The sequence below is a fragment of the Ranitomeya variabilis genome, chromosome 7 (assembly GCF_051348905.1).
Source record: "Ranitomeya variabilis isolate aRanVar5 chromosome 7, aRanVar5.hap1, whole genome shotgun sequence".
NCBI lineage: Eukaryota > Metazoa > Chordata > Amphibia > Anura > Dendrobatidae > Ranitomeya > Ranitomeya variabilis.
This window is the reverse complement of record NC_135238.1, coordinates 232,897,340-232,914,226: the sequence shown is the minus strand read 5'-3', so window position 1 is coordinate 232,914,226 and position 16,887 is coordinate 232,897,340. Positions and strand designations below refer to the sequence as shown.

Below are 16,887 nucleotides of genomic sequence, written 5' to 3'. Positions count from 1 at the left end.
AATATAGAACACAATTCAGAATTCTAATGAATAGTTGTTATATCTATGGCCGTAAAAGGAGAAGGGCCACTTTATATTTAAAGGGTTCCCCAATATCAAGTTGGATTTGTGTTTTGGGACCTCGTATGACCAGGTGATATAGTCAGAGATAATATCCGTAGACCAGAGGAATCGCTATGTTTCCATGTCAGCAGCTTCACTCCCCTTCTTGAGGACCATGATATTTTTGGGATTTCATGCCTGGTGTAGTTTAAGCCTTAATTTAAGACAATGCAAGGAGTGTCACTTTAAACGGTCCATTTGCAGATTTAGTGCATTACACAGGCTGAGCAGATGCACCTGCGGAGATAAGGAGCAGGTTTTGTGGACAGGTCTGTCCTCACTGATGTCCTAGTGATTAGATAAGGAAGGGTCCCCTATAGAGAGCAGGGAAACCAATATACAGATGTAGCAGAGCTGAGTTTGACATTTGGCAGACCTCGTATTTTCTCATTTGGCAATTGTGTTTTGCGGAACTGGGTTCAAAGTTTCTTGTACAATAGAATAATAAAATTTGCTCCGCTACATCTACAGAAACTCCCTGGTACACGATCAGCCGTCATATTGTAAAGTCTGAACAGAGGGTTATTGTATGGAAAGCAGGAAAAATGGGCAAGAGAAGGATGTGAGGGACAAAGACCAAACTGTGATGTTTAGGCAAGTAGGCCAGAGCCTCTCCAAAACAGCAGGTGTTGTGGGGTGTTCCCAGTATATGGTGGGTCTTGTGTGGCGTTCCAGGTTTATGCAGGTCTTGTGGGGTGTTCCCGGTATACGGCGGGTCTTGTGGGCTGTTCTCCATATATTGCGGGTCCTGTGGGCTGTTCTTGGTATACGGCAGGTCTTCTGGGGTGTTCCCGGTATACAGCAGGTCTTGTGGATTTTTCCAGGTACACTGCAGGTCTTGTGGGGTGTTCAGGTATGCGACAGGTCTTGTGGGGTTTTCCAGGTACACGGCAGGTCTTGTGGGGTGTTCTTGGTATACGGCAGGTCTTGTGGAGCATTCCAGGTATACGGCGGGTCTTGTGGAGCGTTCCAGGTATACGGCAGGTCTTGTGGGGTGCTCTTGGTATTCGGCTGGTCATTGTGGGGCTTTCCGCGTACACGGCGGGTCTTGTGGAGCGTTCCAGGGACACAGCGGGTCTTGTGGAGCATTCCAGGTATACAGCAAGTCTTGTGGGGGTTCTTGGTATACGACAGGTCTTGTGGGGTGTTCTTGGTATACGGCAGGTCTTGTGGAGCATTCCAGGTATACGGCAGGTCTTGTGGAGCATTCCAGGTATACGGCGGGTCTTGTGGGGTGCTCTTGGTATTCGGCTGGTCATTGTGGGGCTTTCCGGGTACACGGCGGGTCTTGTGGAGCGTTCCAGGGACACAGCGGGTCTTGTGGAGCATTCCAGGTATACAGCAGGTCTTGTGGGGGTTCTTGGTATATGGCAGGTCTTGTGGGGCATTCCAGGTACATGGCGGGTCTTGTGGGGTTTTCCAGGTATACTGCAGGTCTTGTGGGGGTTCTTGGTATACGACAGGTCTTGTGGGGTGTTCTTGGTATACGGCAGGTCTTGTGGAGCATTCCAGGTACACGGCGGGTCTTGTGGAGCATTCCAGGGACACAGCAGGTCTTGTGGGGGTTCTTGGTATATGGCAGGTCTTGTGGGGCATTCCAGGTACATGGCGGGTCTTGTGGGGTTTTCCAGGTATACTGCAGGTCTTGCAGGGTGTTCTTGGTATATGGATAGGGTGCCTCCTCAGGAGATGGTTTAAGAAAAACAACAAAGAATTCAATGTGACAACTTCCCCAAAACTGAATCTAAAAAACACCTTCTAATTGACAACTTACACGACTCAGAAGATCCGCTGCAAAGTGTCGAGATCCCACAGGAAAGCTTCTGAGATCTCGTGGTGTCACGGACTCAGTGGGTCAGAGCACGAGGGGGATCTACACAGTGTTAGGCTGGTGACTGATAGGTGTTTATTCTGATAGGACCGGTCATCTCGCAATGAGTGCGGGGGGCATTATCATGAGTGAATCGACAGAAATGTGGCGCAGTCAGGATTCCCTCATAATAATTACATTCCCTTTTTTTACATGTTCAGTTTAATAGCAAACAGTGTGTGCTGGGACTTGTAGTTTCAGGCTTTATACACATTGCCACTGGCTGCATGCTGGGACTTGTTTTTCAGTGCGAGGAGATTTGCAGGTTATACCCACATTACCCTTGTAAGTCTGTGGATACTATGGCTCCATTCTGGGACTTGTAGTTGCAGTGTGTGTAGAGACCTGCAGGCTATACACACACATTACCACTCTACGTCTATGGATACTACGTCTGTGGGTGCTATGGTTGTATGCTGGGACTTGTAGTTGCAGTGTGTGTGTGGAGACTCACAGGCTTCTGTACATGTCTGAGCAGAGTGTGCAGATTCTGGACAGCGTACACTGTCAGCACAATGGCCGGGCACACATCCAGGTCTAAATCCGGTTGGATGGAGCAGTGGTGTAGGGTTCTCAGGGCGGCTCTATGGATGCAGGTTGGGAGGGAGGTGACGGCTGCACCACGCTGTGTGCTGCTATATACGAGCAGTGGAGAATGGCGGTATATATCTACACATGTGATGAAGAAAACGCAATCATCAAATACTAGAGAATACTAGTTCCTCTCCATTTTCAGTAACTCCAAAGCTGTTGGCAAACTACAACACTGCTTGCTTACATTTCAATGCCGAAAATAAACTCAGACCTCAAATGTCTCACAGCTGATGATTTGTTACAATTGACTCCCATCCAGACAATCCTCTGTGAGCTAACTACGTCAGAAATCCGTCGCTTTTCTCGGGGTCTGGGCTGTTTGATCACGTAGGAATGTCCAGACTGGATAACACTGTAACAAAACCACAGCTTTGACACATATAAAGTCTGGGCAGATTGTCAGACTGTGGATAGAAACAAAAGTGTTTGCATTCACCAGCAGCAAGCAGAGATGTTATAAATAGTAAGGAATTGAGCCACAATAGTTTATAAAAATTTGCAGAAGACTGAAGGACCCCCCTGGAGATTGGCTCTAATGTTGGAGGTTTTCAGAGTTTGCCGCTGGGTCACAGAACGATTTATTCCTCGTTACACATATACTGAGCACAGTGTCGGTGTGACATAAGAGCACTCGGGCGCCGCCGCACAGGTCCAGTCTAAGGCTGGATGTGAAATCCACGGCTCTGTGCAGTCACTCTGTATCTGTGTGATTAATCGTATGTTCAGTTCATATATTTAGAGGATTCTTCGCTCCAAAGGGCTCATCTGATGCAGGGGCTTCTTTATTTCCTGCCTGCACGGGATGCCCCCTGGGGAGAAGAGCCCCTCTAAAATGTCCTCTGATAAGTGAACTCATGTGACTGGAGACGCCTTGATCCTTTATTCTGTGCGCTCACGGCTGAAGCTTCGCAGGCAGAACATGTCCCGGGGCTTCGGGGGTGCTTGGCGGTACACGGTGTGGCACGGTGCGGGCGGAGGAGGCCGGTGTGATTGCCCTGTGAAGCAGAGAGCCAGGATGTGATATTTGTACACTACACACAGACCTGTGGTGTTGACACAGCTGTAAAGTATGTGGCGCTTCTGTCACCTGGACGGGTGGAGCGTCTGCTGTGCCCCCATGATCAGCGTGACACCCCTAAAGCGGCCACACACCTGCACTAGCTGTCAGCACTCCGCTGACAGCTATTCCTCCCCACCCCCGATTCAGCAGAGCATTTATGGATTTCTATTGTGGAACAGGAGATAAGCGGCTGCCAATCACTTCTGGAGCTGCTTATCTCCCCAGAGAACAGCCGGTGATATCTCTTCGGCACACCCCCAGACATGCAAGATCCTGCCGGATTAAGGGGGCTGCAGCTTTGCCTTAATGTATAAGGGCTGCCCTAAGACATTAGACTAAGGTCGTCCGAACCTACAATGTGTATGATGGTCTCCTGATTCTCCTCCGACAGAAGATGTTGGGGGAAATAAGGATCCGTTACAGCGTGCAATATGAACACAGTCAGGATTCTATGTGGTTACCTGCTGGGGCGCTTGTCACCTGATGGCAAGCGCATGATTTGCAAACTTGCACTAACGCGCCGACTATCAATTTTTCCTGCAACTATAAGGGTATGTGTCCACGTTCAGGATTGCATCAGGATTTGGTCAGGATTTTTCATCAGTATTTGTAGCCAAAACCAGGAGTGGAACAATTAGAGGAAAAGTATAATAGAAACATCTGCACCACTTCTGCATTTATCACCCACTCCTGGTTTTGGCTTACAAATACTGATGAAAAATCCTGACCAAATCCTGATGCAATCCTGAACGTGGACACATACCCTCAATGTTGTTTTGAGAGAAGCGGATGAGAAGCCACGTGACGGCAAGAATCCAAATCACACAGAGGAAACTGTGCACAATCCTGACAGTGCGCATATTGCAGCACAACAGAAGCAATAGAGATTATTTCATGTTACCTAAGAAAACATCTTTAACAAACACAGATCAGAAAGGTATGCCTGCACCAGATGCAGAAACCAAGCACGCCCCATCCCCGTTACCGTACCTGGGGGTCACAGGCGGCAGAGCGATGACGCGAGGTCGGGTGGTGAGAACGACTTCTCCACGGTTGGCTTCCGTCATGATGTTCTGTAGTGTGTTTTCCAGTATGGCCTCCACCAGTTGGCTGAACACTGGGGTCCTGAAACAGAGAGTGGGCATTTAGACATTCGACAGCACCTGTGTAGTGTGCGCTGCCCCTCGCACCGCGAGCAAAGGGTTAAATGTCTCCTCTTGCTCATTGTTCCAAGTTTCTGTAACACTTTTCTTTACATCACACATTTGGGCAGTCTCACATGGGGGGCTTCACTTTTCTGTGGGAGGAGGGAAAGAACTGGAGCCAATGGACCCCAAATCGTAGAGTGTTTGTCAGTGTTTTCTCCCACACCTCCCCTGAATGTCAGCAGTCAGGACTTGTCAGCGGGGGGATCCCCACATAGTGAGACCCTTTCCCATCAGTGTTCATCATGTCACACAGTCCAGGGACACGTCTTGATGAGAAGTTTGGTAACATGCAGTGAATTTTCAGTCTGGAGTTTCTGGATGGAAAATCCACTGTGTGTTACAGACCCGGCAATGTGCACGAGATTTTAGGAAATCTCATATTCGCACTGCAAAAAGTATCTAGATTGTAAACTCGGATTTATGCTGTGGATGTCAGTACAGTGAAATATGGAATGTGCCGCCTAAGTGCACCGTGTTCACATCAATAGCCGCCGTAATATTCACCGCCATGGATTTAGCAGTGAGGTCTGCGGGGGAACGTACCCTAATTCTGCAGCAGACCTCTAATCAGATGAAGGGTCGGCAGCGGCTCCAGGTGGCCAGAAGCGATGCTGTGCAGGACACGTAGATTGTCAGCGACCCCTATAATTTGTAGGATGGTCCCAGAGTAAATAATAGGGGCTCTCATCTGTGCTGATTATCGCGCAGACCAGAACAGCAGCTCCCACTCACGTCTAGATTTCTGAATGATGGAAAACGCAAAGTGCAGACGCTCTCGGCTGTTTCCGAAGCCCCAACCTCCTGTGGCCGGCGCTGGGCTGCTGAGATTCCCATCTCTGCCATGACTGGAGAAAGGAATAATTCTTTAAAGTTTGTTATTTCTGACCCCATTGTATGGATGGAATTAAAAAAAAAAAAGCAAGAAAACTACACTTTTAATAAAATCTGACTGAGGCCCTGTGCTCTGATGAGGGGCAGACGGTGTACCCGGCCCGTAATTCTATATACCTGCACGCTGCGATGGGCCGTGGCCCTGTCTGGCATATATCAGGGCCTGATTTCACCCAAGGATCAGTCCTATACGGAGGTGGCGTAAGCCGAGGCCTCGGCGTCCTTGTGACAGAACATGGTGTTAGATCATCTCTTGGAAAATAGATCAAGTGTCGGCCGCTATGAATGATGCGATCTGGACAACCTGGTTAGGTTTAATGAGTCGCCCAATAATTAATTGTGAGGGTTATGGCCAGGTGTCCCCGACACGGCTCAGGTGGGGGGTATAGCGGTAAGACGGAGAGAAAATAAAGGTGTCACACGGACATCAGGAACCCCGGGGTGCTGCTATAATAAACCTCCCATACACAGTAATGTCGCCCGAACCTGCCGATATTGACGGTCGGGTGGGTATGGGGGCACTGGTCGACTTATGGGCGGGAGAGATGTGGATTTCGGATTGCCGATCGCGTTGTTCTCAGGGGATGGGTTGCTGTCAGACATGTCAGCCGGCGGCTTTCTCATAGTGAACACAGGAGCGATAAGGCGAACCAGCTCTCCGGATTATGGGAAAGATGGGTGAGATGGACGATTGATCAGTCGACAGCCGTCTAATGTGTATGGCCGATGTTATTAGAGGAAAACAGCGGGAAGATTAGAATAAGGGCTGGATATCTCAAAAGGGATAGGATTTAGGTGAGGAAGGAACAGGACTAAGTGTTAGGGAGGCCATACACATTACACTTAGATTATTCCCCAAAAGTTGTTAGTCCCTACCTAAAGGATACAGAAAAACTTGCTGATCCTTGGGGTCCGGCTGCTGCTATCCTGTAAAAATACCCAAATTGGGTCCGCGCAGGCTGGACCTCCGCTGCATTCATTGTGCATGTTACTGCCGAGCGCAGCGCTCTGATATTCCCAGTAGTCCTATAGACAATGAATGGAGAGGAGGTCGAACCTGCGCAGCTCCGCTCCATTCAAGATGTGGCTACATGAAAAATGGGACCGTTGCTGGTAATACTTTAAAAAAAAAAAAAAGCATAATAAGCATTACGAATCTGTGAGAGACCCTGCCGCTCCAGTGTCGATTCTGAGCTGCTCACCAGTCAGCAGCAATATACATCAAATGACCACTGCAGCCAGTCAATGGCCTCAGCGGTGTTGGCTGTAAAATATTCACGTGTATAACACCCAGGGCCAGCTCCACTTTTCATGGACTCCGAGCGAAAGAGTCTCAGTGAGCCCCTTTAACACATAGCACGATTCCTGATGCATAGATAAGAAATCTAGGTATAGCACAATGCCAGAGATTGCTCTTACTTCTTACATTACATGAGTGATATCTATTGTACATTCTACAATAGCTCAGAAAGAGTGACTGCAGACTTATCATTATGGACCGGACACTATAGTCCGCCATACTGTATTATGGGCACCACATAGTCCTCCATATAGTAGTATGGGCACCACATAGTCCTCCATACAGTATTATGGGCACCACATAGTCCTCCATACTGTATTATGGGCACCACATAGTCCTCCATATAGTAGTATGGGCACCACATAGTCCTCCATACAGTATTATGGGCACCACATAGTCCTCCATACAGTATTACGGGCACCACATAGTCCTCCATACAGTATTATGGACACCACATAGTCCTCCATACAGTATTATGGGCACCACATAGTCCTCCATACAGTATTATGGGCACCACATAGTCCTCCATACAGTATTATGGGCACCACATAGTCCTCCATACAGTATTATGGACACCACATAGTCCTCCATACAGTATTATGGGCACCACATAGTCCTCCATACAGTATTATGGGCACCACATAGTCCTCCATACAGTATTATGGGCACCACATAGTCTTCCATACTGTATTATGGGCACCACATAGTCCTCCATACAGTAGTATGGGCACCACATAGTCCTCCATACAGTATTATGGGCACCACATAGTCCTCCATACTGTATTATGGGCACCACATAGTCCTCCATATAGTAGTATGGGCACCACATAGTCCTCCATACAGTATTATGGGCACCACATAGTCCTCTATACAGTATTATGGGCACCACATAGTCCTCCATACAGTATTATGGGCACCACATAGTCCTCCGTACAGTGTTATGGGCACCACATAGTCCTCCATACAGTATTATGGGCACCACATAGTCCTCCATACAGTATTATGGGCACCACATAGTCCTCCATACAGTATTATGGGCACCACATAGTCCTCCATACAGTATTATGGGCACCACATAGTCCTCCACACAGTATTATTGGCACCATATAGTCCTCCATACAGTATTATGGGCATCATATAGTTCTCCATACAGTATTATGGGCCCCATATAGTCCTCCATACAGTGTTATGGGCACCACATTGTCCTCCATACAGTATTACGGGAATCACATAGTCCACCATACAGCATTTTGGGCACCACATAGTCCTCCATACAGTATTATAGGCACCACATAGTCCTTCATACAGTATTATGGGCACCACATAGTCCTCCATACAGTATTATGGGCACCACATAATCCTCCATACAGTATTATGGGCATCATATAGTCCTTCATACAGTATTATGGGCACCACATAGCCCTCCATACAGTATTATGGGCACCACATAGTCCTCCATACAGTATTATGGGCACCACATAGTCCTCCATACAGTATTATGGGCACCACTTAGTCCTTCATACAGTATTATGGGCATCATATAGTCCTCCATACAGTATTATGGGCATCACATAGTCCTCCATACAGTCTTATGGGCACCACATAGTCCTTCATACAGTGTTATGGGCACCACATAGTCCTCCATACAGTATTATGGGCACCACATAGTCCTCCATATAGTATCATGGGCACCACATAGTCCTCCATATAGTATCATGGGCACCACATAGTCCTCCATACAGTATCATGGGCACCACATAGTCCTCCATACAGTATCATGGGCATCACATAGTCCTCCATACAGTGTTATGGGCATCATATAGTCCTCCATACAGTATTATGGGCATCACATAGTCCTCTATACAGTATTATGGGCCCCACATAGTCCTCCATACAGTGTTATGGGCACCACATAGTCCTCCATACAGTATTATGGGCATCACATAGTACCCCATACAGTATTATGGGCACCACATAGTCCTCTGTTATGATCTGGTGACCTTGGAGCCGCATGAAAACTTTCTCTGGAGTCGGTGGAACCTATACTGACCGCAAATCCTGAACTAACACCGCAACTAGAAGTAGCCGTGGGGTGTGCCTAACAAACCCTAGACACCTCGACACAGCCAGAGGACTAAATACCCCTATAGATGGAAATAGGAATGCTATCTTGCCTCAGAGCAGACCCCCAAAGGATAGGCAGCCCCCCACGAATAATGACTGTGAGTAGGAGAAGAATAGACACACGCAGGTAGAAAACAGGATTTAGCAAAAGAGGCCACTCTAGCTAAATAGGAAAGGATAGGACAGATTACTAGGCGGTCAGTATTAAAACCCTTCCAAAAATATCCACAACAGATAATACAAAAAGTTCCACAATCTAACTAAAGACATGGAATGTATATCTGCCACTCCAGAGAATCCAACAAGACTGAGAAAATACTGACACAATCTAAGCTGGACAAGAAAACACAAAGAATAGCACTGAATTGTGAAGCACACAGCATGTGTGCCACAGGAAAAAAAACCCAGACACTTATCTTTGCTGATTTGGCAGAAAGGCAGGAGGAACCAGGCAGAGGTCCATAACCTCCCAACAACAATTGACAACTGGCAAGGACTAATGAATCCTGCAAGCCTAAATACCCCAGTCAGAACTGCAATCAGCAGACACACCTGACCAGGACTGCAACCCAGGGACAACTGCATTACCACCTACTACAATTGGAGGGAACCCAAAAGCAGAATTCACAACAGTCCTCCATACAGTGTTATGGGCACCACATAGTACCCCATACAGTATTATGGGCACCACATAGTCCTCCAAACAGTGTTATGGGCTCCACATAGTCCTCCATACAGTATTATGGGCACCACATAGTCCTTCATACAGTGTTATGGGCCCCATATATTACTTCATACAGTATAATGAGCAAAATGCTCCCTACTTAAAAAAATCAAATACTCACCTCTCCCGGTCTCCGCTGTTCCGGTCTCCGCTGTTCCGGTCTCCGCTGTTCCGGTCTCCTCGGCGTCTTCTGACTCTGAACTGCTCAGCACAGAGGGGCGCTGTAGTGACATCACTGCGCCCTCACTGAGACGTCACAGAAAGTCAGAAGACGCTGAAGAGATAAGAGCAGCGGGGAATGGGGAGAGGTGAGTATTTGGGGGGTTGTTGGTGCCCGCGCTGGCACCGGGCTTCCCTGACTCACGGGCCCCATAGCATGCTGGTGTTCCAGATGGCTAGATGGCCCCCCACGTTCGTCCAGAGCCCCGACACTTGCCCGGGTGCACCAGGTGGTGACGGTGGACCTGATAGTATCTAATGAGAAAGGACATAGGGTCCGGCAGATGAGAATAAAGAGCCCAATACTCAGGGCGATGATCGCAAGGTGAACATTCATTTTCAGTCATTTCCCAGTGTAAACCTGACCAGCAATCAAACAACAAGCGAGAAAACAATTGTCACTTTACGGAAACACGAGTGTTCTGCCGGGAAACTGACGATCGAAAGAATGATTGTTCATGCGGACCCTCTCATGGTCATGGGGGCCTGTGAATGAAGGGGTACAAGTGCTGACTGACTTCTTTGGTTGTGGAGAGGAGCTCGTCGCTGGCAATTTATGGCACCTGAATAAAAGGACTCCAAAGTCAGTAATGATGTTAGAGTGCCCCCTAGTGATGAGTGGCGGTAAGGGATTACATCTGGCCATTGATGTAGGGTTGACTGTGAACTTATACGCACTGGGGAGGTTCTCTGAAAGTTATTAAAATGTACAAACACTTTGCAATTTTTTCTGTTAATGTTGTATAACTGTAAACACCTTTCAGATCAGTGGGGTCCGGGTCACACAGAAGCGCTCGGCTCCTGCATGAACGAGTACAGAGTACATGAACTCATAGGTAATGGCTACTGAATAGCATTTGGGGAGATCGGTGAGGGTCTCAGGACCCCCACGAGACGTTTAGAATATGGCGGAGCCCTGCATGCAGAGCTTGTCGGCCGTGCACGACTCGTTAGCACAGAGCTGAGCCGCCTCCGTGCACCGTCTTACAGGCTGTACAGAGATATTCATCCCCAGCAGCAATGCTTCCCTGTACATCTGGACATACGGCATCAGATGGAGCAAGTCAGGATTTCCAGTCCGTTTCCTACAGAAAAACCCTCTGCATGGGTCTGTATGAAGGTCTCTGAATGCATGAACCCTAGTCTGTATGTCATGATGTCCATTGGTAAAAAAACATTCACTAGTCTGGCATCTTGTTGTTCACATAGATTGCCGGATTAATGTGTTTTCACTGCATTATTTGCACTGTGGGTTTATTTTACCTTTTAATCTTCTCCTTCTGTTCATCTTGTGGTAGGAACATAAGTTTGGTCGGCGTCTCCTCGTGTGTCATGTCTCCTGGCATTACCCGTGAGTCTGCTGGCATCTCTTCCTCTGCTGCCAGGGGTGCAGATTCTGCCACCATCACCCTCTGGTCTACCAAGGCGGCGGCGTCTGTCGTGTTTGGCCTGGACTCCGAGCTGCGTAGTTGGGTGAAGTAGGGCAGAGGCTCATTCTGGATCTGGATCAGCGCTTTATGAAACTGCTTATCATCCAGGAGGTTTCTACAAGATCAGGGAGGTGCAGGTTATAGCCGGGGTGCACAGTACATAATCTACAGGCATATTACCCAAGTCTGCACCGGTTACACGAGCCTCAGAAATCCTCTGCCTATAATCATCCGTTACCTCCTGCTAACAATGTGCGGTGTTACAGGAGCAGATGACGGTGTTATATAGTGACCTCTGGCTCTCTAGCTGGTGTGAAACGGCAAGTCCCAGCATGCTATGCAAGCTAGAGACTGCGATGCCATGCTGGGACTTGTAGTGTCACACATTGCAGACCATTGCTTTAGTCTGTGCTCCTGGTAACTTAACGGTGCGTTTGCCATTTTATTAAAATCACAACAAAACCGCAACCTGTGAACACAGCCTGAAATTAATTTTAGGTGGCATCAAGGGTGACCTATCGATGCCGGATAATTGGGGATGGGGATTATAAAACATAACTTTTCAGATTACCAAGCTGCTCCTTAAAGAAATGCCGGATTATTGGTGTAAAAGCTGAGAACAGCCGCATCACATCACCTGATGATTGAGGTCATGACGTCCCGAGTCATCTCCTGCTGAGCCTCGCTCGGTCGCTCTCTGTATCTGTCCGGCTCTCCTGTCTCTGGCTGAAGCTTCACAGGAACAGGAACTTCCATCTTCTTTTTGTATGGACTAAAAAGTGTACAACAACAAGAAATGCCAACAAGTGAATAAATGTAAATTACACAATGAATGCTGCAAAGGCAACAAATGCCAGAAACAGAAAATCCACATAAATAGTTCAGTGACTTTATCCTGTATTATACCCCAGAGCTGCACTCACTATTCTGCTGGTGCAGTCACTGTGTACATACATTACATTACTGATTCTGAGTTACATCCTGTATTATACTCCAGAGCTGCACTCAGATTTCTGCTGGTGCAGTCACTGTGCACATACATTACATTACTGATCCTAAGTTACATCCTGTATTATACTCCAGAGCTGCACTCACTATTCTGCTGGTGCAGTCACTGTGTACATACATTACATTACTGATTCTGAGTTACATCCTGCATTATACTCCAGAGCTGCACTCACTATTCTGCTGGTGCAGTCACTGTGTACATACATTACATTACTGATCCTGAGTTACATCCTGCATTATACTCCAGAGCTGCACTCACTATTCTGCTGGTGCAGTCACTGTGTACATACATTACATTACTGATCTTGAGTTACATCCTGTATTATACTCCAGAGCTGCACTCACTATTCTGCTGGTGCAGTCACTGTGTACATACATTACATTACTGATTCTGAGTTACATCCTGCATTATACTCCAGAGCTGCACTCAGATTTCTGCTGGTGCAGTCACTGTGCACATACATTACATTACTGATCCTGAGTTACATCCTGTATTATACTCCAGAGCTGCACTTACTATTCTGCTGGTGCGGTCACTGTGTACATACATTACATTACTGATCCTGAGTTACATCCTGTATTATACTCTAGAGCTGCACTCACTATTCTGCTGGTGCAGTCACTGTGTACATACATTACATTACTGATCCTGAGTTACATCCTGTATTATACTCCAGAGCTGCACTCACTATTCTGCTGGTGCAGTCACTGTGTACATACATTACATTACTGATCGTGAGTTACATCCTGTATTATACTCCAGAGCTGCACTCACTATTCTGCTGGTGCAGTCACTGTGTACATACATTACATTACTGATCCTGAGTTACATCCTGTATTATACTCCAGAGCTGCACTCACTATTCTGCTGGTGCAGTCACTGTGTACATACATTACATTACTGATTCTGAGTTACATCCTGTATTATACTCCAGAGCTGCACTCAGATTTCTGCTGGTGCAGTCACTGTGCACATACATTACATTACTGATCCTAAGTTACATCCTGTATTATACTCCAGAGCTGCACTCACTATTCTGCTGGTGCAGTCACTGTGTACATACATTACATTACTGATTCTGAGTTACATCCTGCATTATACTCCAGAGCTGCACTCACTATTCTGCTGGTGCAGTCACTGTGTACATACATTACATTACTGATCCTGAGTTACATCCTGTATTATACTCCAGAGCTGCACTTACTATTCTGCTGGTGCGGTCACTGTGTACATACATTACATTACTGATCCTGAGTTACATCCTGTATTATACTCCAGAGCTGCACTCACTATTCTGCTGGTGCAGTCACTGTGTACATACATTACATTACTGATCCTGAGTTACATCCTGTATTATACTCCAGAGCTGCACTCACTATTCTGCTGGTGCAGTCACTGTGTACATACATTACATTACTGATCGTGAGTTACATCCTGTATTATACTCCAGAGCTGCACTCACTATTCTGCTGGTGCAGTCACTGTGTACATACATTACATTACTGATCCTGAGTTACATCCTGTATTATACTCCAGAGCTGCACTCACTATTCTGCTGGTGCAGTCACTGTGTACATACATTACATTACTGATCCTGAGTTACATCCTGTATTATACTCCAGAGCTGCACTCACTATTCTGCTGGAGCAGTCACTGTGTACATACATTACATTACTGATCCTGAGTTACATCCTGTATTATACCCCAGAGCTGCACTCACTATTCTGCTGCAGTCAGTGTGTACATACATTACATTACTGATCGTGAGTTACATCCTGTATTATACTCCAGAGCTGCACTCACTATTCTGCTGGTGCAGTCACTGTGTACATACATTACATTACTGATCCTGAGTTACATCCTGTATTATACTCCAGAGCTGCACTCACTATTCTGCTGGTGCAGTCACTGTGTACATACATTACATTACTGATCCTGAGTTACATCCTGTATTATACTCCAGAGCTGCACTCACTATTCTGCTGGAGCAGTCACTGTGTACATACATTACATTACTGATCCTGAGTTACATCCTGTATTATACCCCAGAGCTGCACTCACTATTCTGCTGCAGTCAGTGTGTACATACATTACATTACTGATCGTGAGTTACATCCTGTATTATACTCCAGAGCTGCACTCACTATTCTGCTGGTGCAGTCACTGTGTACATACATTACATTACTGATCCTGAGTTACATCCTGTATTATACTCCAGAGCTGCACTCACTATTCTGCTGGTGCAGTCACTGTGTACATACATTACATTACTGATCCTGAGTTACATCCTGTATTATACCCCAGAGCTGCACTCACTATTCTGCTGGAGCAGTCACTGTGTACATACATTACATTACTGATCCTGAGTTACATCCTGTATTATACCCCAGAGCTGCACTCACTATTCTGCTGGTGCAGTCACTGTGTACATACATTACATTACTGATTCTGAGTTACATCCTGTATTATACTCCAGAGCTGCACTCAGATTTCTGAAGGCTTTGGGTTCTGGGTAAAGATAACCACAGACATGAGATCCTTGTTGATTACGGCCACCAAAGCCTCATGATCAGAGTTTATCTATGTGGGAAACTCAATGTTTCTAATATTCTGAAACCTGAATCCATTGTGAGAAAAGCACAATATAAATATTTGCTTATTACACAATTTTTATTTTTCCTCTCTGCAGGATCAGACTACACGACACAGGGTTTGTTGTCTGTTACCATGGAGATGCATACATCTGCACAGGGGCTGTATACATAACACAATAGGACATTCTTTATTTTCCATATTGTATGCTGCGGTACTGAAGGTGGACGAGTCCTTTCAGTAGATAATGACAATGGGAGGGAATATTTTCACAAGGTCCGGGTGTGTTCCTTCCTTTACTGGGTAATTACCGCCAGCAGAAGCTTCCTGGATAACATAATACAGGGGCAGATTTCAGTGTTTTAAGAATGGATTATGTGAAATGTCAGACGATCCGGGGCCTGGACTTGTGGAATTTCCTGTTTTCTGCATAGACTCCGTACACTTCTGTGTATTCAGTAATAAGTGGAGACAATAAGACGATTCTCCGGAATATAAATCCATATATAACCCTGCTACAATGATAGTGTATTGGGGTCACATATCCAAGCTGGTCCGCTCCATGCCCGCCATTAGGCTCCGCTCTGTATTTTAGGACACCCTGGAAAACGGAGCATGAACTCGGCAACTCAGTATTAGGGGGCTACTATAAAGAAGCAATATGAGGGGGCACTATAAAGCGGCACAATCTGGTAGCAGAGTATTAAGAGGGACTATATGGTAGCACTGTACAGGAGGACCATGTGCTAGCACTATGAAGGAGGACCATGTGGTAGCACTATAAAGGAGGAAAATGTGGTAGCACTATGAAGGAGGACCATGTGGTAGCACTATGAAGGAGGACCATGTGGTAGCACTATAAAGGAGGACCATGTGGTAGCACTATAAAGGAGGACCATGTGGTAGCACTATAAAGGAGGACCATGTGGTAGCACTATGAAGGAGGACCATGTGGTAGCACTATGAAGGAGGACCATGTGATAGCACTATGAAGGAGGACCATGTGGTAGCACTATAAAGGAGGACCATGTGGTAGCACTATGAAGGAGGACTATGTGGTAGCACTATAAAGGAGGACCATGTGGTAGCACTATGAAGGAGGACCATGTGGTAGCACTATAAAGGAGGACCATGTGCTAGCACTATGAAGGAGGACTATGTGGTAGCACTATAAAGGAGGACTATGTGGTAGCACTATGAAGGAGGACCATGTGGTAGCACTATAAAGGAGGACCATGTGGTAGCACTATAAAGGAGGACCATGTGGTAGCACTATAAAGGAGGACCATGTGGTAGCACTATAAAGGAGGACCATGTGATAGCACAATAAAGGAGGACCATGTGGTAGCACTATAAAGGAGGACCATGTGGTAGCACTATAAAGGAGGACCATGTGATAGCACAATAAAGGAGGACCATGTGGTAGCACTATGAAGGAGGACCATGTGGTAGCACTATAAAGGAGGACTATGTGGTAGCACTATAAAGGAGGACCATGTGGTAGCACTATGAAGGAGGACCATGTGGCAGCACTATAAAGGAGGACCATGTGATAGCACTATAAAGGAGGACCATGTGATAGCACAATAAAGGAGGACCATGTGATAGCACTATAAAGGAGGACCATGTGATAGCATTATAAAGGAGGACCATGTGATAGCACTATAAAGGAGGATCATGTTATAGCACTATAAAGGAGGATCATGTGCTAGCACTATAAAGGAGGACCATGTGGTAGCACTATAAAGGAGGACCATGTGGTAG

The 16,887-nt window shown here is 46.5% G+C and overlaps 1 protein-coding gene across 3 annotated transcripts in view; it reads right to left on the bottom strand.

The window, feature by feature from the left end:
- Positions 1-3,129: 3,129 nt before the first annotated feature.
- Positions 3,130-16,887, bottom strand: part of CFAP65 (cilia and flagella associated protein 65) — a 52,090-nt gene continuing 38,332 nt past the window's right edge. For all 3 annotated transcript variants that reach the window (XM_077273176.1, XM_077273178.1, XM_077273177.1), the window contains exons 30-33: positions 12,160-12,294; positions 11,356-11,637; positions 4,617-4,751; positions 3,130-3,561 (exon numbers count right to left, since the gene is read on the bottom strand). In XM_077273176.1, coding sequence (XP_077129291.1) covers positions 3,459-3,561; positions 4,617-4,751; positions 11,356-11,637; positions 12,160-12,294 — 655 coding nt within the window. In that variant the 3' untranslated portion in view covers positions 3,130-3,458. The remainder of the gene's footprint in view (positions 3,562-4,616; positions 4,752-11,355; positions 11,638-12,159; positions 12,295-16,887) is intronic.